Raw genomic sequence first — 23,032 nt, forward strand, 5'->3', positions numbered from 1 at the left:
TGACCACCATTTTGTCTGCCCAGCCCTAGTCCTTTCTTGGGCTTGCCCAGCGGTCTTAGTCTTGGGTGGCAAGTGAAAATAAAAACCCACAGTAAATTAGCCTTAGTGAAATGCAGGAATGCATTGGCTCAAGTCCTGGGAGGAGAATAGGGTTGGGCTAATTCCAGAAGTGGCTGGAACCAGGGACTCTAATCCATCAGGCCCTTGGCTTCTCATCTATACTTCTCCCTGTGGGATTGCTCCATTGTTTTCAGACTGACCTTTTCAGGAGACACGGATGTGGACACTAACAGATACAGATGCATATCCTCATACTTCATAACCAAAAGAATTGGGGGAAAGGTGCTGGGTAGCTCAAACAGAAGATGTGTTCTACATGTCTTTTCATCTGGGAACTTCCCTTCCCCTCCATCCAGAGGGAGCCATCCTGGAAGACTGACCCGCCCCTTGCCACATCGATTGTTAGGCATGGGCACCTGTTGGTCCATCAGAATCCACTCCCAGGAATTCAGAACTGGACCTCAGAGATAACAGCTCGGTTTAGCTGCTTGCTTGTACTGAGGAGCTGTTGGAGGAGCCATGTCTTCACCACGAGGATGAGAGAACTGGGAAATATAAAGAGCTGGGCCACCCGGCAAGGGAGAAAGGAAACAGTGATTTACGGGGGAAGCAGATGCAAAGGGCTGAGCACTCTGACAGGATCTGCATCCTAGGGTCCAGCCACATCCCTGCTCCAAGTCTGTGCAGCACCCCAAATCCAGACAATAACCCCTTCTTTTCCCTTAAAGTAGCTCATATTGCACTTGCAGTCAAAAGCATTCTGATACACTACCTCAACCGAAAAAAAACAGCCTCAACCCTGTAGCCTGACACACAGCCCGTGTTATGGTTAAACCAGTCTTATTCACAGCCCGTGTCATGGTTAAACCAGTCTTATTTGACTATATCCCAGCTCTGCCTATTACTAACTCTGTGACATCAGCCAAGTTACTTGACTTCTGCGTCAATTTACTCATCTGTAAAAAGGAAATATTAATAGTACCTATTTCTCAATGTTGTGAGAATTGAAAAGTTGATCCGTCAATGCTTGACATGTAAAATAAATAATAAAATAATAAGATGTCGATGTCTGACATGTAAAAATCACTCAATAAATGTTAATTATTATTCTTAGTGGGAGAAGGCAGTAGTGCCTAGGGGAAATTTTATCACCTCTTTAAAGATCAAAGAAACAAACCAAGGGAGAGAGCCCACACCCCTACCAGGGATCCTATTCCCAGTTGTTAGAAGTGCCACGTTGAATCCTCTGTCAGCATTCCAGACACTCCAGCTGCCAGTATATGGAGAAGATAACAAGAACCTCCTCTAAGAAAGTTGAATGTTACTAAAATGCTTGTATTGGAGTATAAGGATAACACCGCCTCAGACAATTTAAAAATATGAAATCTGAGTGTCAACATACATATGGAGTGAATGACATGACCTGCATATGATTTAACCTGTGTGCACAGAGATTCTTTATAACAAAAATTTCCTGCAGTGTGCATACATGTATGAAAGTCATAACACTAAGATTACAAAGAAAAACGGAGGGGTAAAAATGTCCAGTGATGTGTGCCTATAAGGGAGGATCATTATTGTTATATAAAAAAAGTTTGGGGCTGGTCTGATGGTAGTGAGTTATCTCAGCTGCTGTTCACAGTCAGTTGCGGATCGAACTTCTTGTTCTATTCTTTCCCTGCTTCTCACTATTGGACTTGACTAGTCTTAGAAAAAAAAATGATGTTTGGAGGGATCTGAAAACCTGCGTTGGTAGGTTTCTTGATTATGCTTTGGTTTACTCAGGCAGCTACTAGGTTTATACAGTAGACAGTTGACACAGTTAACTTAGTTTATTTTCACTTTTAGTGATATAATTTTGGGAAGAGCTGAAAAGGACTGGAAATAAAGAAAGTGAAAAATTTTTTAAAAAACATAAAACAATATTTAAAAAATAAATAAAAACTAGAGAATAAAAGAACAAGAGAATCAAAGCCCTTGGTACTACCTTCTGGCCGGCTGTTTGTACCTTACATTCCTTACATCCATCAATAATACATGTTCAAATAATAATAATAATAATACATGTCCAGATCTCCCTTCCTAGACAGCAAGCTCCATGATGTCAGGATCCAAGCGTGGGGTGTGTTTGTATCCCATGTGGTGCTCCCTCCTGTGCCCAGCCCACCTGGGACTGAACTGTTTTTTTCACTTGCTGATTGAAAGATAAAGGAAATCAGGAAGATCAATGGGGCAAGGAAAAGAAGAAACAGGATAACTGAAGGTTGGACCTTGAATTCTTCCAAATTGGAGCATAACTAGAGGATCTCACAGTTGAGATGTGCAGATATCAATGAAGAAGGTGAGAACTCAAAGTTTTTAGCAATGGAAATGCTGCCATGGAAATGCAGTTACATTAAAGCTGGTGGTACTCTGTTTCAGTGAAACTAAACTTTCCATAAAGAACGTTCTTTGATAAGTGATGCCTCTTCTACTCTTCCTGTGAGCAAACTTGTGCTGTTTAATATATTGCTACAAGAATCTTGGAATATTCTACACTCATCTTACATCCATTATAGGAGGTCAGAATCCATTTCACAGATGCTGCTTCCCAGCAAAGCATGCTGAATCCTTTAGACACTCATTACTTACCAGAACAAAGACTCTTAAGATCCATTATCTGTCACCAGAATATTCAGAAGACCTTATTTCCTCCTGCTTCCTCTTACTCATCCCCCATCCAGTCATTCCCCTCAGGGCCTGTGAACACACCTGAAGCTTCCCTGTTACTGACTTTGCTCTTTACCAGGAAGCTGTCCCTATTGGCTAATTTAGGAATGAATTACATATCATTTTAAATTATTCTGTTTTATGTAGTCTAGTTGAGCCAAACTGCAATGTCAGCTGGAACAGAGGCTGGACAATAATGGAGTTAGGGTCACAGATGCTAGAATCAAATTGCCACTTACCAGTCCAGCATCCTCAGACGAGTTACTTAACCTCTCCATGCCTCAGCTTCCTCATCTGTAAATGGGGATGAAGACACTAACAGTAACTAACAATATCCTTTATGAGTAGGATGGCTGTGAGAAGTAAGTGAGTTATAACATGTGAAAGACTCAGAAGAGTTTATGGCCCATAGCATTGTGGAAGTATCCTTAATTTAGAAATACTTCACTCAGGGCCGGCCCGTGGCTCGCTCGGGAGAGTGTGGTGCTGATAACACCAAGGCCACAGGTTCGGATCCCTATATAGGGATGGCCGGTTCGCTCACTTGGGAGAGCGTGGTGCTGACAACACCAAGTCAAGGGTTAAGATCCCCTTACTGGTCATCTTTAAAAAAATAAAGTTTAAATGTTAAGGGAAAAAAAAAAAAAAAGGAAATACTTCATTCAACAAATATTTGTCTATGAAGAGTTAGGGACACACTCATTTTACATAAATTGGATTTATACTGTATCCTGCTTTTACTAGGAATAATTTTCAACAATAAATAGATAGTACTTTACCCAATCCCTTGTTGGAAATATAGATTGCTTCCAACTTTCCACTACTATTAATAATGCTATTACAAAACTTTCTGTATATATACATGTGTCCAAATATTTCTCGGCATAAATTCCTGCAAGTGGAATTGCTGGTTGGGCAACTTTGTAAACATATTTTAATCATAATATTATCTAGAAAACAGCATGCTCAGCTATCCAGATTTGATACTGTGATGTTATGGTCTTTTGGGGTTGGGGCCATTGTTACATTCTTGGTGACTTTCAAACTTGCTTCTTCATTTTCTTCAGTGTGTGAGGAAGTCACTTATAGTTCTAATTCCCATGGGTCCTTCCAACGACTTCAGGTCACTCCATACTTACTGACAACAAAATATCTCTAGAAGCCAGATTATCCTCCTCCTCAGCTCCATGGCAGAGGAAAAGCTTTCTTCTTACCTATCTCTGAAGGATCTTCCTCTGGACTTGAGACGCACTGGAAGAGAAGGCAGTTTCTGACATTCCTCTCCCCTGGCCTCCTACTTTGTCCAGTTCCATTTTCATGCAGTAAATTCATACTCCTGTTAAAGGCAGATGGAGCTCAGACAATTCCATCACAGACCCAGGTTTTCCATTCTACTGAGCTGTTGACAGATGCCATTTTCTCAGGAGCCTGTGCGTCTTCCACCTCCCCCTTTCAACATCTACTGGCATTAAATTACCTTCTAAGGACCCATTTACTGTTAGGTCATAATTTCTAGGATGCTAATGATAAACACAGACAAACTCTGATACACTACTCACATCTCTCTCTCTTTAGCTCCTGCTTGCATTCCACTTCACTGCAAAACAACAAATCAAAGCAAAACAAAACACCTGGTTCCAAGGTCTGTGGGATGCTCTTGTTAAAGCAACAAGACTTTGGGTAGGCCTTGGAAGAAAATCGGGGGTGTCAGTAAAGTTAGGCTAACGGTGCGCCAAGCACGGTGCTAACTGCATTACATACATAGGTTTTTCCTTTTAATCCTCAGACAACACTGTGAGGTAGGTGGTATTTCTGTTCCCATTTTACAGATGAGAAAACTGAGGCTTAGGAAGGCTGTCACTCATCCACAGCCACACTGCTACTACGGGGGAGCGAACCCCACTTCTGAGGAGATGAAGAAAAGAGCAGCCAAGAAGGAAAATACGAAAAGCAGCAAAAGAAACCTAAGGAAGCGGGCGGGAGAGCTCCCTCTCTCGCCTGCTTCCCGCACAAGGCTGGGCCTCCTGCGCGGTTAGGATGCCTCCCAGCGGTCGCCTCTCTGCTCCACGACGCTTCCGACCTCGGAGCAGACACCACTAACAAGCGTCCCAAGCGAGCGCCCCAGCGGTCGCGTGCGTGCGCACGGCGCAAGGCGTGGGGTGAGGAGGCGGGCCTTCCGGCCCACGCCAAAGCCATTTCCGGCAGGAGCCGGAAGACCGGCCCAGATGGCCTCGAGGGCGGGCAGTGCGTGGAGGTGAGCTCTGGGGCTGCCGGCCTTTCCGCGCCCCCTGGTCGCCTCATGCTGCGGGCCGCGGCTGCCAGCCTCTGTTCCGATTGGCGGCCCTGAAGCGCCGGGGCAGCGAGCGACATGTCTGGCGTCCGGACCGCCGACTTCCCCCGCTGGAAGCGCCACATCTCGGAGGAACTGAGGCGCCGGGACCGGCTGCAGAGGCAGGCGTTCGAGGAGATCATCCTGCAGTGTGAGCGGCGCCTGTGCGGGCCGGGAGCGGGCCGGGTGGGCCCTGCAGAAGCACGCGGGGCACCTGCGGGAACCGGAGGCCGAGCCCCCGGCGCCGCCCGAGCGCACGGCGGCCGCCCCGGGTACCCGGGGCCTCGGACGTCCCACGCCTTTTTTAGATCTTTCTTCCTTTCATTTTCTCTTTGCGGATGATCGTGGAGGGTTTTCCCTGATAAATTGTGTGTTCTTTGTGGGCAGGCATCGTTCGTGTTAGTGCTTTGTAAGTCCTGGCAGCTCACACAATAATGGTGTACTTCAACCAGGCAGGCTCCAGAACCATCTCGTTTAGGGGATCTTGTCAGTGAAACGGGCATTGACTCCTTTAAGCATTAACTTGCAGAACTAACATTGTTTTTTTTGATTGTAGTGGAATGTGTGGCCTTTGATTCCTCAGATCCCTTGTCCTTACTTTCCACCTTGGTGCTCTTTGGCTTTACACATTTTGAGTCTTAACGTAACTTTTTAGTTGGGATATAGCCTTTGCTGTTATTGAAAACCTTCAATATGAAAGAGATGGTTTTCTCCTCCCTCACTCTTTGCAACTTAAAGGTACAGGAATGTTCGTACCCTTAGATACGTTGTAGTGAGCATTTCCCTACTCCACCTCCCCAATTTTACCATAACTAATTATATATTTTGGGGAGGAAATAGTCACTCTTCGACCCTAAGGGCCCATGTGCTCCTTGAACTAAACCTGACGAGTCTCCCAGATATGTTGGTGAGGGAATTCAATAAAATAATAGTTGCCATTTATTTAATTCTGATTGTGCTAAGTCAGTGGTTCCCAAAGTTAGTTGCACATTAGAATTACCTGGGGATCTTTAAAAAATTATAGAGCCCAAGCTACATCCCAGACCAACTAAATCACAGCATGTGGAGGTAGAACACAAGTAATGAGTGTTTTTTGATGCTCCCCAAATGATTCTGATGTTCAGACAAATTTGAGTCTTGTGGTAAATATTTAGCTTATGTAATTTCATTTTGTTTTCCCTGAAATTCTATTAAACAAATCCTATTATTGCCCTTTTTACGCTTGAGGAGACTGAGGCCAAGAAAGATTAAGTAACTTCTTTGGGGTCGCACAGATGAATGGTGGAGTTGAGATTCGAACTCAGGTTTCATGGTGCTTAACTTTTGCATTTGATTTTCTCACTGAATCACTCAAGAAATGACCTTTCTTAGATTTCACGGCCCTTCATCTTGAACCCATCCTCATAAAAAAGCTAGAAAGAAAGAGGGTGCCATGCCAATTTTGTGCTAATTCCCTATGCTCTAAGTGCCCAAGCAGACCAGTGCTGTTTCTGAAAGCCAAGCACACAGGAAGCCCCACTTACTCAAAATGTGATTCCTTCACAAGTTACATAAATTCAGTTCATCGAGTGTTTATTAAATGCTTATTCTTTAAAAGGTAATATACTTTGAAAGTCAAGTTGTGTTAGAGGTCTGACTCAACCCTTACCTACTAACCTTTCCACTTATCTTTTTGAGCCTAGTTTGCTGCATCTATAAACTGGGGATGAAGCTTGCCCTACCTGCTTCATAAAATCAGTGCTGTGCATATAAGTGCTTTGAAAGCCATCTGTGTAATAGTCTATAATGTAAGGTGCTGTGATCTCATTGACACAAATTGATGTTTTTCTGCATTTAGAAAATGGCATCTTGATGGGACAGGAGGATGTAGGAGAACAGTCAGAACAAGCAGTCAGTGGTGGAGAGAAGACATCTGCAGACAGCACAGGAGTTGTGAGTGATGCCTTCTTGAGGGGCCAGGAGAGGAAGACAAGGATGAGAGGACATTAGCTAGGGGGCGAGAGAGCAAGACAACTTTCGCTTGTTCAAATCTTGTGTTTAGGCCGGGGGATTAGCGTTTGGGGAAATCATTTCTAGTTCAACTGTGAACCGTTCCATTCCTCTCATTCCAGCCTTCCCAGGCCAGTCAAGTTCTTGCCCTCCATCAGCCTAGAGTCCCCTGTTCAATCCCTGCCTCTGAGCCTGAAGAGAAAGATGAAAAATGGCTATTGGGGGAAGGGCAAAGGCTTACCTTCTCCAGCCTTCTCTTTAGTGAAAGGAACCTTTGGGAGGGATTCCTCTTGAATGCCTCGTGTCCTTTGAAAGACCTGTAGTTATCACAGGACACCCAGCTTTGGTATGACATTTTGAAGATCTTATTAGAGCCCTTTGACACCTCTCTCAGTCATGATGTCCAAGGTTGGAACCACTTCCCTGTTTGGCTGAGCTACTTCATTTGATTGATTAATATAGATGAAAAGAGTGTTTCCGTTTCATTTTCAGATATCAAGAAGTGGAAATCAAGACTCTTTGAGACATAAGCCTTTAACAGGAATAGTCCCTAGCATGTATCATAATTTTACTCTAGAGTAATTCTGATCTTAGACTTTTAGGATTTGTGACAATCCCTTCAAATATAGCTGTTCTACAATGTTCCTATGGTCAATTCCTTATTCTGCTTGGTGGCCTCCCCCAAATCTGATCTTAACTGGCCCCTGTTTGTGTGCCTATTATTCCTAAGTATATGTTCTTTTGAGCCCTATTTTTTTCTTTTTAATTCCTGCACTATGTCCCCCTCAAATGTATTATGTTCGGAGAGAGCGAGCTCATTTTCTTCCCCAGGCTCTTCCCTCCTGTGTTTTCTGACATATTAGCATCTTCCACACAGTTCCTGGAGCACAGAATCTTGGAATAATCTTTGACTTCTTACCAATACAAATCTATTCATGCCACTTCCTGCTTTTACAATCTTTTGTTTCATCGTTTCCAGTAAGAAAAAGGCTAAATTTCTCATTCTGCTCTTATGCGTGTTGGCTTCAACCTTTATTTCCAGCCACTTATCAGACAACTCTATGCTATTCCTTCTGCCTGGACTGTCATCTTCCTTTAGACCTAACAGATGTTACCACCTATGAAACCATTCATGAAAAGAAGAGAGTCATGCTTGTCTGTAGCTTTTTATAGTTAACTGCTTGGATTTGAACTCCTTCATGTTGGGGACTCCCATTTGTATTTGTATTCATAGTGACCTGATCTAAAAAGTAATTAAATTTACCAGGTTATGGTAAAGTTCTCTTGTTACTACTAAAACATGCATAGCACTTTACTTTGCCATTGCGTTTGGTGTGTTTCTTTTAAATTTTTACTCCCAAGGTAGAAATATAACATTAGGGGTAGAAAGCAATTTCAGTTCCTTTTAGTAGGGGTATATTCTTGCAGGTTTGTTTACGCAGGTTCCTGTGGCTGGGCTGCCCAAGCTTAGGCCAAGAAGCATCTAAGGAATGTTCCTGGATTTTATACGATTGCAACAAAGTACAGGACTTTGTACTTTGATATCTAATAAAGGTGAAACCTACCCACCTTATTTTCTGGTTATAATAAATAACTTAATTTCTGACCACTTTTTACAGATAACAAGTTGCTGGAAAAGTCAGATCTTCATTCAGTGTTGGCCCAGAAGCTACAAGCTGAAAAACATGACATATCAAACCGGCATGAGATAAGGTATTTTGAAACTAACCTATATTATTTGTGTTTCCTCTATTAAAATTTGTCTCAGTTGTCACTTCTGTAATTTAGAAGCAAATCAAGTACTATTTCTGTGCTCCAGTTTTTGTCAGTTCCTTTCAAATAAGAACGGCTAAAACCAAGTAACTAAAACTTTTAAAAATGGTACATGCATACCTGGAAGGCTTATCATTAGTAGAGGGCTTTCAGCTTGAGAAATTTCTTGAGGCAGGTTCATGTGCTAACCCTAGGTCAATTTCTCTTCTACCAGGGTTCTCTTATTGTAAATATTCAGAAACAAGTAAGTATTCCCAAGCTGACTTACATCGATTTTGTTAATATAGGATTGACTGGTATATAAACACAAATTGCTTTTTGTACAGTATGGGTCTATTTGATCTTTGTAGCTCATTTTACAACAAATTAGTTGATTGTTTCACAATCAACCTAGTAAGTTGCAACAAGCTTTTACTTTCCTTTTAAGAACTAGATTAGAAAATACCAGTGTGTTTTAGTAGGAAGGGTAAGTACTGTTTCATTAAATACACATGTGTGTTCATGATGGGAGGTTTGATGTGTTGAATGTACTTTTGTGTACATTTATGTATGTTTACTGTGTTTCTTTTTGGGGGGGAGTGGTAGTACAGGGGCCCAAACCCTTGACCTTGGTGTTATCAGCACCATGTTCTAACTAAGTGAGCTAACTGACCAGCCCTGCTTACTGCATTTCTTACTGGAGGTCATGGTCAAAAAAAATCTGAAAGCCATACTTCATCAAAGCAGCTTAAATGGGCTTATTCTAGAGCCCTGTTCTCTTTTTAACATAATGTTCATCATGTTTGCATATTACATTTGTTGATTTGTATGGGAACAGCACCCATTATTACGCCAAAATCTACACAATTTTTACACATTGGTTAACATTTAGCCATTGTAAAGTCAAGGTAGGTAATTTAATTTTAACCAACCCCCCCCCCCCAAAAAAAAAAACCCAGAAATGGTGTTTAGCTTGATTTATTTACTCCTGTAGCTGAATCTATTGTATAGCTGCCTGCCATCCGTGTTTCCTCTTCTGACAAGATAGTCTCCTGCTAGGAGACAGTAGGAGAGATCCTAAAGAACAGATGGCTTGGCCTGGCCTAGGTTCCATTCTTACTTACTAACAATTCAGTAGATCCAGCCTGGCTGTGGCCCCAGGAGGCTTTCTGGAGTATTTAAGATATTAGCCACAGTGTTCTGGTTAATTTTAGGTGTAGATAATTTCACCTTTTTCATCTAAATTCAGTCCATTGAAAACTTAAAACATCTTATTTCTGTTTAGATTCTTGATGACTATATTCCTGTATCCTTTGTCTATCAACCAAACTCATTTGCTTGAGAAGGTAACTCTAAATACATACACTACAATTCTTTTGGCTGAATTTCATTGGGACAGTCATTTTATAGGAGGTCTTTTCTTTCCCGCAAGCATTGTCCATAATAAGCCTGTCCTCCTAACAGTTGCCTTATTTCTATTAACGGTATCCTCATTTTCCATGAGTCATCTGTGGTTCCTTTTTTCCTCAGTATCCTGCCGCTCCCCCTATCCATTCAGTTACCTAGTCCTGTTGGTTCTTCACCCTACAATCTCTTGGATCCATCCCTTGGTTTACATTTATTTTCCCACCCTCTTTATTTACTATCTGTCTTCTAATTCCTGGGCTGTGGCAGGAGTCTGTTCATCCAGTAGACTTCTGGAACTGCAGTGTGGACTGGCATTGGGGATGCAGAGATGAGTGAGCCAGAGTCCCAGCTCTGGGGAGGAGCCGGAGGGGTAGTGGGGGAGACCAAGTCAAAGGGTCATTCACAGAGAATGGGCACCTAATTGGTTTCCTTCTCCTTCCTCCTGTCTCTCCTTCGGTCCTGTGCATCTTTTCCTAATTAACTTTAAAACACTGCACATTGTGCTTAAATGACTATCTGTGGCAATTATCAGACTCCCCTCTTAAGTGTTTTCATCACTTTGCCTATAGATTAAAGTCAGACTCTTCAGCCTGGAAATAGTTTATTCCAGTAGTTTTCTTTTCTTTTCTTCTTTTTTTTGGTGGCTGGCCGATTTGGGGATCTGAACCCTTGATGTTGGTGTTATAACACTATGCTCTTACCAGCTGAATAACTGGCCAGCCGTATTCCCCTATTCCAGTAGTTTTCTAAGTGGGGCTCCTGAACCAGTTGCATCATCTGGGAAATTGTTAGAAATGCAAATTATTGGGCTCTATCCCAGACCTACTGAATCAGAAACTCTGGGGATAAGACCCAGCAATATGTGTTTTAAGAAACCCTTTAGATGATTCTGACAACCTTTAAAGTTGGAACACCAAGAATTTCATGGCTATTCATAGTCCCTGTGAACCAGCAGCATTCCCATCACCTGAGAATTTGTTGGAAATGCAGGTTGCTGGGCCTTGCTAGGAAGGCTGATCACCAGCTGATGGGGCCTGGGAACCTGTGCTTAAATATGCCCTCTTGGTGATTCTTTTTTCTGCTTGCTGAAGCACTGTTAGTGGGCTAACGTAAGGCTTTTGACTTTTATTGTGAGTAAAATAGGAAGTCCTTGGAGGCTCAGTGGAATGACCTGTGTCCTTCTTGCCTTAGTCTCCTAGCAATTCTGTTGAATTCTGTGTCTTGGTGTACTTTGAGGTTTAAGTGTCTAGTGCTAGGTCCCTCTGCCAGATCTCATCTACAAGCCACTCTTCCTAGGAGATCCTACTCCATTTCCTCTTCTGAAACCCTCTCAAATTAAACCATCCTGCCCAGGGAAATCTCTGGCGCTGAACGTAATTAACACTTCATGTCTTCCTCTTCCTTAATATGTTTTTGTTTTTCTTTATATTGATAGCTTCTGTTTCATGAATCTTTTCTGCAGAATACCAGCTCCTCAGAAGGAGGGACTACATCTTACACTTTACATATTCCGCAATGCCTTGCATTAAAATAAAGGGACTTGATAAGGAGTTATCAAAGAACAAAATTCCAACACATTTATTTATTTAAAGATCTCAATTGTCTTATTGTGATTTTATAAAATAGAATAAGTACTCCAGTGAGCCCAGCAGAGGAGGTTGATTTTATAGCAGAAACAAAGAACAAAAAGCAGATTGGTCATTTCAAAGTTACTTTCCTTGTAAGATAGGGACAGGAAGACAATCATAGAAAAATAACTGACTAGTTAACATCAGGTTACTTTAGGCTGTTGCTTGTGTGAAAGGATTAAAGCAGAGTGAACTTCATTATCATATCTATTAAAATTTACACTAGCCTATTGGGGGAAATTGGCTGTTATCTCTTCATACCGATTTCTGGGAGGGTCAGACCACAATCTAAGTGACATGGAACTTAGCAGGAGTGACTCCGCTTTGGTTTTTAGTCCAGTCTGTTGGGGTCTAGAGCAGGAACTTAGTCCAAAACAATGGCCTTGTATAATTTTATTTAACAGTATTTTATAATCATTCGGCCTAATTTAGAAGGGTTTAATGTAAAGTTGTTCTGCTTTCTAATCTCTTTGCTGCTACTAGATGGGCTAAGTTTGGGGAAGTGCCAGGTTACCTCAGGATGAGGTATTAGCTTGTGCTTAGATATGTAATGAAAATGTATGTAGAGATGGAGAGTAAAATTAGGAGGGACTATTATACTGTCCCTTTTCCCTCCTCTTTTTATTTTATTATAGGTCATATGGAGTAGGCGGTTCTACCCCTCCCTTCAGATGTCTGTACCCAGTGTCTAGCCTTCTCCATCTACAAGCTTTCCCTGGACGATGGTTTCAGCTGCTCACTGTAGTCTCATAATTCTCTTCTGTAGCTCCAGCCAAGATACTTCTCCTGAACTATAAGTCCATAGTTCTTTTCATCTACTGCTGTTTCTGAGATATGAAAACACTGACTCTTGAGGTGATCTGAATTCGCTCTTATGACTTCAGGTACCTCTATTTGCTGACAGCTTCTACTTGTAAGTCTCCAGCTTGGACCTCTATTTGAAGTTCAATTTGACGTATGTACTTGAATGTCCACAGCTGCTCTTCAGGCCTCTCCCCCAAAACCTGCTCCTCCCTCAGTCGTGCCCATCTTAGTAGGTGACACCTGCCTTTTACCAGTTGCTCAGGCCAGAATTCTTGAGTCATCCTTGAATCCTGTCTGTCTTTCACACGCCACATTCAATTCTAAGGCAAGTCCTGAAGACTCGCTGCAGAATGGATCTAGAATCCGACCATATCTCACCACCTCCACTTGCCCCCCATCTCCTGTGTGGATTATGCAGTAGCCTGCTGGCTGCTCTCTCTCTTTCTGCCCTTCCCCCTGCAATCTACTTTCCACCCAGCAACCACAGCCATCCTTTTAAAACATCAGTCATTGTCTGCTCAGAACCCTCCAGTGGCTTTCCATTTGTGCCTAGTAAATGACATAGCCCTCAGAGGGACCCACAAAGCTCTGTATGATTTCCTCACCTCCTTGACTGCATCTCCTCCGTTCCCCTGCATCTGGGCTCCAGTCACCCTCTCCCCAAATACCCCAACCATGTGCCTCCTGCAGGCCCACTGCTGGCTGCTCCCTCTGCTCAAAGGACCCTTCCTTCAAGTCTCCACAGTGTTTGTTCCTCACTTCTTTTCAGTCTTCAGTCGTGTGTCACCTTCTCGGGGCAACCCTTGATAGCCCTGCGTAAAACAGAACCCCTGTGCATGGGTTTGGATTTATGATGGGCCCATCCCCCTGGACCTCTCATAGTGTCCCATGCTAGAGCAAACTGTGGCCCTGAACTATTGCCTGGCCTCTGTGCCCATAGGCTGCTGGCACTGAAGCAGGTAGCACAGTAGAAAGAAAAAAGGGGGGTGGGGCTGACCAGTTAGCTCAGTTAGAGCACAGCTTTACAACACCATGGTTCAGATCCCTGTACCAGCCAGCTGCCAAAAAAAAGAAAAGGGAAAAAAAACAGTATCCCTGTCACTCTGTTCCCTTCCTTCCCCTGCTTGAATTTTCTTTATAGTACGTGTAAGTCCCAACTTCACACATTTACTTGTTTATCGTTCATCTTAGAGCAGAGCTTGTTCTCACTGCCTTCTCCCCAGCACCAGGGACAGTGCCTGTGGCAGTATTGGCACTCAGATGCTTGCCTAGGGAGCAGGCCTCACTGCTCTTCTATATTCATCTACACTTCGTCTGGGAACCATCCTTCATTCCTGACGTGATATGGTTATGGTTGTGCTGGGTTTAGTTTACTGTGTGTCTTACATCTCCTGCTTGTGGTGGTTTGTAACTGCAGTTGCTGAAGACACTAAAATGATTTATTGACTGTACTGACATGTACAGGTTTGAAATTCTGAAGTTCTTATTCCCCTGCCTAATAGGAGAGGTTTGAAGTCTGATTTCTTTTCTCCTTCCTTTTTTGCATGTTCTCTTCACCTGCCTGGTTTGGGGATTTAGTCCCGGACATGATGGCACATGGAATGATAGTCAGCTACAAGAAATGGCCCAGCTGAGGATTAAACACCAAGAAGAACTGACCGAATTACACAAGAAGCGTGGGGAGGTAGAGACAGTGCCTTTCCTCCTCTGTCTTCTGCTCTCTGTGAGGGGCCAGCAGGGAGGAGATGGGAACTCTGTCACTTCCCACTAGAATCTGCTGTATTCTTGGCTCAATTTGGCATCACAAGTGCTCTCTGCAGGAATGAAAGGGTGGGGGAAACTGAAAATGCCATACAAAATGAGGCCTAGCAAGAGGATGAACCAGTGAGAGAACCACCCAGTTACTGGGCTCCAAAAAATGGCCCAAGAGATGCAAGTGGAGATGCTTTAAAGAACAAAAAGGCTTGCTGCTTGCTCCACTGAAGGTCTTACTAATGCCTTCAGAAGCTTTGGAGCGCGAGGCCTGAAATTTCAGAAACATCATTAGAAAGAATCAAGTCCCAGTCTGTATTTACCCTGGATAGTGGTCTTGTGGCAAAGCTCTAGCTGAGAAAATATAGTTTACCATTAATTCAACTGAATTGATCATTTCTCCAGCAGAAAGGAGCCTTCACAAAGGTAGCTGAGGCCAACGGATAGACAGGTGTCCTCAGCAAGTACCTGGCGGTCACCTGGAACATTTCTTATCCATCCAGGCCTTCCTTCAACAGGTTGCCACACAGACAGCTCCCATGCACGTCCGCACTGGACTTTCTGCTTCTCACTGCCACCCAGCTCCTTTATTCTTAGAATCTTTGCCCAATCCCATAATCACCTTTTCTTTCTTAAAAATAAATGGTCACGCGCTATGTAGTTTCCAAGTAAGGTCCTGAAATCTCATGTTCATGAAAGTGTTCTTTGTCTCCCAGTTAGCTCAGTTGGTGATTGACCTGAATAACCAAATGCAGCAGAAGGACCGGGAGATGCAAATGAATGAAGCAAAGTGAGTAGAGACCATTCCTCCTGGAGGCCTGTCATTGGATCACACATCCTTTGTTTGTGGGGCCAGTGGCAAACAGTAGCCACACTGCACTCAGAGTTTATTTCTGTGCATGCATAGGCCTTTTCTACTAGCTCTAAGAAAAGGAAAAAGCACAGACAGTGCCCTCTGCCTCCCAGCATCCTCCTGGAGAAGTCACCTTGGCCCTTGCAAGTGTCCCAGAGACATTTCACAGTTCTCCCACGGCCACTGTATATGGGAGCTGGTAGCTTCCTGTGCTAGAGAATGGGGCAAGATATCTGAGTGTGTGGCCTTTGGGAACAGGGGGATGACTTTGAGAGCAGGACTGTCGATCAGGGAGAAGCCTGGCTGAAGAAATAAAGGGGAACTCCAAATCCTAGCACCTTAGAGCTGCAGGAGAATTTGAGTGCAGAAGGATCTAGAGGCTTTGAAAGGCCAAGGACTTGCTCAGGCATTCTTGCTTAGGAAATATTAGAGCTGGTAAAATATGTAGGACTCCATCCTTCTTAAGTCCCCTTTACTACTCTATTTAAGCAGCAAAAGCTCCCTCTTCCTTTAAATCCTGCTCTTCTGAAAGGTGCTTTTACTAGTTATTCATAGTCAGGATGAATTTTACCCAAGTTGTTCCTTCTCCTAATAGGATTTTCCTGTAAAGGATGGGCTGGGCCTGGCTAAGAGATGCAGTAGACATGAAATGTTTGCCACAGGTCTGGGGTGACAGCCTGTGTTCTTGTCATTGCACTCAGCCAGGGGTCCCTCTGGCAAGGTACCATTCCTCCTGTAATATTGTGCTTTCAGAATTGCAGAATGTTTGCAGACTATCTCAGACCTGGAAACAGAGTGCCTAGAACTGCGCAGTAAGCTTCAGGACCTTGAAAGAGCCAACCAGACCTTGAAGGATGAATATGATGCCCTGCAGATCACTTTTACTGCCTTGGAGGAGAAACTGAGGAAAACTGCTGAAGAGAACCAAGAGCTGGTCACCAGGTGGATGGCCGAGAAAGCCCAGGAAGCCAATCGCCTCAACGCGGAGAATGAAAAAGACTCTAGGTAGGTTATCCATCCACAGTTAGGGGTTTTTGTTCTTAGCAAAGTACAACCTAGTTCTTCGAAAAGAAGGAAACAAACCTGGCAGTTCTAACAACAGGGGGAGGAAAATAGAAAACAAAACACTAACAAAATTAGAAATAGCAATAGTGGGTATAAAAGAAATTTGCATTTACAAGGATACTTTTACAGCTGAGCAAAGCAATACCTCCCAGAAGGGCATTGGCCCATACTATTTTACTAGGGAATTTTTTCAGTGTTTGGAGGAGAGAAGCTAATTCCTGAACAATATAAATTAAACCAGAATTAGAAAAAGATTAAATTTTATGAAGCTGTTCAGGCTCATAAAAATTCTGATCTTTCTGGTACTTGAGAAGACTATAGTCCAATCTCACATGAATATGGATGTGAAATTCCTAAGTCACATACATTGGTACATTTTAAAAAAATTTACTGCAGTCCTACTAGGATTTATCCTTGGAATTAAAAGATAGATTATTGGGATATAATTAAATATATCACATTAGACAAGAAATTATATGCCCATTTAGTAGATCCCAAAAGGGTCGTTCTGGTCAGTCCTGATAAAAACCCTTAAATGGGGAACAAAAAAACCCTTTTAGTACAAACACCTATCTCTGACCAACAGCCAATAATGTTCTTAACAGGGAAGCCTCGTGCCTATACATTAGGAATTTGAATCTTTGTGGCGTGAAATGTATGTGTTTAAAAGCTTCCCTAGAGAGTCTAATACATCCACGGTTAAGGTCCACCATTGTACGTACACTCCCATTAAAACCAGCAAGAGCAGAAGGAAGGGCCCACCGCGTCCAGTTCTTAGGGAAAATCTCTCCAGACATTCTGGCCAAACTCAGATATGACACCAAACCTAGGGTGCACTGATGGAAAGAAGGGGAGTGAATATCCACCTAGAAAACCTAAGAAAGTCAACTGAAAAACTATTAACAAAAGTTCAGCAGAGATTAGAACATTTTTTTAAATCCCATATCAGTAGTTCAGGACTTGAAGAGATTATTCTAGTTAATCTGAAAGAATGAGTAAATGACAGTAGGAGAGAGTCTTAAAGAGTAATGATGAGCACTGGCCCTACCAAATCATATATTCCAGTAGAGTTAAAAAGCTGTATAAAATGGAAGCCCTCAAGATAGAAGTAAGTGACTGTCTATGGTGTATTTTATGAAAATAGGAATATTGGAGGACTTTCCAAGTGTAAAAGTAATGAAAATAAAGAGTGGACTGTATAAAAATATTATGTTTCTTACCATCAAAGAACACTAAAACAGTAAACTAGGAAATGTTCTTTTAAAATAAATATCCTTGATATAGAGTCAGTATTGACAAGGTGAGCACTCAGACAAGTGGGCAAAAAGCATAAGTAGCTCATAAAAGCGGAAATGGATGTGGTCAGTAAACAACAGAAAGGGCCGGCAGGAGGCAGATGCCAAGGGACTTCTCCCATTGCCGATAGAAAGCACATTCATGCCATCTCCTGCAGGACACTGGTGGTGAGCAGGAGCCTGAGAAGTGTTCCCACTTAATGGACTTCATCCTAAGGAAGTATGAGGACTTGGTTGCAAATATTTTGTTATAGCACAATTAGCAGTACATCTCTTGGGAAATAATTAAATTGTGATATATTCATACAGTGGAATTTTTAAGAATACTTAGTGATATAAGAAAATGCCTAAAATTAATACAACTGAAAATAGGATATAAAATATTTTTGTACAACATGATCCCATTTTTGTATTTTTTTTTTTTTTAAAAGAAGGAATTATATTGTTAATGATGATTGTTTTAGGGTGGTGAGGTTAGGGTTTTGTTTTTTCATTTTATACTTTAATGTGTTTACTAACTTTTTGACATTTCTATGCAGAAAAAATGAGCTGTCTTTTCTGTACTCTTCCTGTTTCACATTTACTTTAAGTCAAATAGTTTGGCTTGTGCTGAGGAGTTGTTTGGCATCACAAGGGTAGTGAGGAGCCCAGGGTTAGCGGGCAGCACTAGGTTGCATGTTCACTGCATTGAGAGGCTGCTGGGGCTGGGGGGGTGGGGGGGGTGATGCCGAAGAAGAGGCCCTGAGCATCGCTGTGGACAGGGAGGATCACACAGGTTTTCTAATGAAACTGGCATGGGAGACACATCCTATACCTGCCCTCATATCTTATTCCTCCTTTTGAGGACACCTAGGAACATGCACTTGGAGGTATCATCCTGTGGTTGCAGATGTGGGGCCTGGGGAGTCTTTTCTGACTTCGCTCAGATAGTTCCTCCTCCTAGAAGCCTTCCCTCTTTACCTGTTTCCTGCCAGTCCCCCAGCCTAGATATCTCTCCTCTTCCTACTTCTGGCAGCTTTTGTTTAGCTGGGTGGTGACGTAGCATACTCTTGTGAAACAGCTCTTCGTGTCCTGCCTCCCTCCCCAGGCTGAGGGATGTCCCCACAGTTAGGCATAGTGGCTGCTGCCGAAGATGCACTGAGGGAATACTTGAACTGTCAAAGAAGAGCCTTTCCTTTCAGCCATACTGATGAAGGCCAGACCGCAGGTGTTGTCTTCTCTCTGTGACCTAGGTCAGTTTTTTATCCCCACTTGCAGATATGGGATCTGAAGTTACAGAAAGGAGCAGGTTTCAGATAGTCTGCCAGCAAGTGCCTTTCCTGTAGAATAGTATTACTCCTGTGCTCCACACCGAGCTCCTGGTTTTCCTGCAAAGATAGTTCATAGGTTGTTTCTTCCAGCTATGAAAATTTTGGTAAATTGTATTTTTGGTACTCCAAGTAGAAAATCAAAAGTAAAATGCACTTTTTCAAGCTACCCCCACATCCCTTCTCAAGATTCTGATATGCCACCTAGAGGACTTTCCCTGTTTTGAGAATAGTCACTATGGTAGAAGCTTAAGCAATTTCAGTAGAATTCTTGATTGGAGCTCAGTAGCAATGCTAGAGGTCCAAACTGGGGTCCTCCACATAGAGGATTTAACCATAGCTAGAGGTAAAATTGCCAAGGAAGAGGGAATGAGGTTTAGGTTAAAAACTAGGGAGTTCCTGAATTTAGGACTTGGGAAAGAGAAACAAAAAAAGATTCTGACAGGAGGAAAGAATGAATGAGACTGTTGACCATGTTATAATTTTGCCACAGCCAAGACTTCTGTGTCTAGCTTCAGTTAATTGAAGTTATGTATACTTTAACAGCTCAGGAATCTCACTATACCTCATTTTCCTCACCTGTAAAATGGAAATAATAGTACTTACCTCAGAGAGTTGTTATACGAATTAAATGAGTTAAAATCTATAAAATACTGTTTGAACAATGCTAGGTACAAGTAAGTCCAAAGTGAACCTTCCCTGTTATTATTCATGCTGTGGGTATGTTAGTATAAGAATATTTGCTGCAGAAAACTAACTTATGACCATGATTTACCCTCAGTAAAGAAGCACCTTTCTGTCCCAAGAGGCCCTCAGTCCTGACAGGCAGCAGGCCTTCTCCCCTGCTAGTTCACTGCTTTTTTTTTTTTTGGCGGCTGATCAGTATGGGGATCCAAACTCTTGACCTTGGTGTTGTAACACCACGCTCTAACTAACTGACCTAGCTGGCCAGCTTCTGATTTTTCTAGTAACAAGATCTCTCCTCCAGGCTTTTACTCTGAAACCCTTTGTAGTGGGGAGCCTTACTGATGTTATGGGTTTGGGTTTGAGACTTTGGGTGTCTTTGCCCAGGGTAGTTGTTATTTCAAAGGCACTGAATATTCCAATGTGTTATTAGAACTACTAGTTTTTTGAGAGCCCAAACCCTGTGCTTTTCTGAAGCAGACATAATAGTAGGCTTTTTTTAATAGGAGGCGGCAAGCCCGGCTACAGAAGGAGCTTGCAGAAGCAGCAAAGGAACCTCTGCCGGTTGAACAGTAAGTAGAGATAAATTGATCAAAACTATGCTCTTAACAATTTGGCTCTTTTTAAATCGTTTTATAACGGTTTTGTTTCTATAAAACCATTTTACAGATTTTAGAAAGAAAACTGAAAAGTTGTAGGTAGAAAATAAAAATACATAATTCTGTCACTATCCGGAAGTATCATTTTAGTTATGTTTTGATAGCTTCTGATTTCTTACTTACAAATAATGCACTGAATATGGTCTTTGACCATACATCTGATTACTTAGTTGGGATAGATTCTTGAAAGTAAATTTGGTGGGTCAAAGCTTTTGGAACATACTGCCAAATTACTTTCCCAAAAGTTCCTGTTTACTCTTTTCATGGGCTGTGAGTGTGAATTCTGACTTCCTGCACCCTGCACACATGCACTTGACAATTCGAATGAGCAATTTTCTGCCTCTAATTGGGCCTGTCGTTATGTATGCTGAGCTGGGAGTTCTCTTTCTCTTGCTTTCATTTGGTTTGTGACTTTAGTTGGAAGTTTGGCTGATCTTTGAAGCATAAGTGAAAACTAAGGTGTCTTAGAACAAAAGGAATTGAATCAATTCTGGAGCTCTTTTTAATCTGCTTACAAATTGGGGTGGGTGGGGTCTTCCCTGAGATTTGAAGCTTTGTTTTGAGAGTGGTGGGTATTTTATTAATAAAATTCCCTTTGCCCTAGGATGTTTTTCTTTTGAAATACGTTTTGAAATTGTTTTAGAATTACGATCCACTATTTTTTAAAAGGTTGGGTGCTTCCTTATAAGTGATGGGCAGTGGTTTAAATTCAGTTAGGAGTCATCCACCAACAAATGTCTTAATAAGAAAACAAGGTTCTCGTACCAAGCCTTTGCTTTACATGTAGGGTGTGTGTGTACCATCTACATGCTCAGATGTGGAAAATTACTCTCAGGTGTATTTTATCAAAGCCACAAAGTAAATAAATGGTTGACCTGAAAATGAGATTTGGTTCCTTAAAAATAACAGCTAACAAAGATGTCATTTTGGGCCGAGCCCGTGGCGCACTTGGTAGAGTGCTGCGCTGGGAGCGCAGCAACGCTCCCGCCGCGGGTTCGGATCCTATATAGGACTGACCAGTGCACTCACTGGCTGAGTGCCGGTCACGAAAAAACGACAAAAAAAAAAAAAAAAAAAAAAAAAAGATGTCATTTGTCTGCCTCCTATTTGCCAAGATAACCAGGTGACTGGGTATGACATGATTTAGATAGGTCGAGCATCCTGCCCAGGGTCACACAGGAAGGGACTGAGCTAGGATGCAAACCTAGGGGTGTTTGGCTAGGGGTGTTCTTAATCTCTGTGCCTCCCTAAGAGTGAAATTTTGGGGTCAAAGGACATTTCGTCTTTGAAGGGTTTTGATAACCAGTTGGCAAATCCTAATATTTTCTTGTGGTCCTGAGCCTGTGCACAGTGCCAAGTAGTACTTTATGATCATAAAATTCTGTCTTAATTGTCATAGCCTTAGCTCATATTTGCTCCTCTTGCCATCTTTGTGATTCTCCGGTTGTACTTGTTTGAGTGCAAGTGACTCATAAACCTAGATCTGTGTGAAAGCCAACCAAGAAGAAAATAAAGCATAGCCTTATTCTCTTTATTTAGGCCTGCCTTTATTCTCTTCTAAATCGTGGCCAAGAATGTGGTACAATTACACGTAATCCTAGAATAAATCGCCAAGGAAAATAAATTTACTTTTGACTTGGTTTAACTTGCTTGGTAACAAATTCTTAAGTATATATTTACGTAATCAGATAATTAACCATGAAAAGGGAAAAATCTTGCTTTCAAGTTCTTGCAAATCCAAACAGTAGGTGATGAAGTCTTGGGTTATTACATTTTATTATTTTATTTCTCCATGAGGATTGCAACTCAGTAGGAGGTCATTAATACCAAAATAATTACCAAAATAATAAGACCAAGTAATTATTTCCTTCCCAAGCAGGAAAGACATGACCCATAAAAATGTGGAGGATCAGCAATTCCAGAGGTGCTTTGCATCTGGAGGAATAAATAACAAAAGGAGCATGTCCCTATGACTAGATAGTATTTAAAGTAACATTTGAAACTAGGTTGTTAATGCATTCATTGATTTCCTGGCCCTTTTAGCAATCCCTTCTTCACCTGGATTCTTCTCCCTACACTGTCATTTTCTTGTACTTCATAGCTACCCCTCACTTTCCTGTGAGCCCCTCAGCCCCTGTCTCGTGGCAACTGCTCAACTGCAGCCCTTAAGCTGTGCAGCTGGTTTCTGATGGGAAGCTCTGCCTTGGTACTGGTTATGTGGTTACAGACTTAGACTGTTATTTTGTTGCTTTCCAAGTGGAAGCTGTGTTTACACCTAAAAAGATCAAAAGCTCACCTTTAAAGTTATTCTCAGTTGGAGTTCTGGATTTGATTTGAACAGGTTAAATGTTTCTTTCAGTGTTTCCCAGAGTGTTGCAGCTCTTCCTTCTTCTCCAGAGAACCCTTAACCATCACTGTCATAGACAAGTCCCAAGGTTGTGTGTGACTGGAAAATGACATTGGCATTTGCAGCACATGTTCATCACCAAGCTCCTGTTTAGCAGAATCAGAGACTCTTGGCCTTCTTTCCAGGGATGATGACATTGAAGTCATTGTGGATGAAACCTCTGATCACACTGAGGAGACTTCTCCTGTGCGAGCCATCAGCCGAGCAGCCACGTAAGTAGATAGCTCTGGGCCAGGAAAGGGGGGGCTCAGGCAGCGATTTGACAGAACACATTTGTGGACACAGCAAAAGTAGTCAGTCAGATGCACTCAGACCCCTGAGCCCCCAGCCTC

General features: G+C 42.4%; 2 protein-coding genes and 1 non-coding gene across 3 annotated transcripts in view; all 3 read left to right on the forward strand.

Moving 5' to 3' along the window:
* INPP5D (inositol polyphosphate-5-phosphatase D) overlaps positions 1–5,116 on the forward strand; it is a 145,893-nt gene extending 140,777 nt beyond the window's left edge. The window contains exon 27 of the mRNA XM_063086843.1: positions 4,784–5,116. Coding sequence (XP_062942913.1) covers positions 4,784–5,116 — 333 coding nt within the window. The remainder of the gene's footprint in view (positions 1–4,783) is intronic.
* ATG16L1 (autophagy related 16 like 1) overlaps positions 4,983–23,032 on the forward strand; it is a 40,201-nt gene continuing 22,151 nt past the window's right edge. The window contains exons 1-7 of the mRNA XM_063079296.1: positions 4,983–5,249; positions 8,707–8,800; positions 14,257–14,362; positions 15,147–15,220; positions 16,037–16,288; positions 20,141–20,206; positions 22,826–22,912. Coding sequence (XP_062935366.1) covers positions 5,138–5,249; positions 8,707–8,800; positions 14,257–14,362; positions 15,147–15,220; positions 16,037–16,288; positions 20,141–20,206; positions 22,826–22,912 — 791 coding nt within the window. The 5' untranslated portion in view covers positions 4,983–5,137. The remainder of the gene's footprint in view (positions 5,250–8,706; positions 8,801–14,256; positions 14,363–15,146; positions 15,221–16,036; positions 16,289–20,140; positions 20,207–22,825; positions 22,913–23,032) is intronic.
* On the forward strand, positions 13,513–13,648 carry LOC134365763 (small nucleolar RNA SNORA42/SNORA80 family). The gene has a single exon (XR_010022171.1). It is a non-coding gene; the product is annotated as a small nucleolar RNA SNORA42/SNORA80 family (small nucleolar RNA).

The sequence above is a fragment of the Cynocephalus volans genome, chromosome 1 (assembly GCF_027409185.1).
Source record: "Cynocephalus volans isolate mCynVol1 chromosome 1, mCynVol1.pri, whole genome shotgun sequence".
Lineage (NCBI taxonomy): Eukaryota > Metazoa > Chordata > Mammalia > Dermoptera > Cynocephalidae > Cynocephalus > Cynocephalus volans.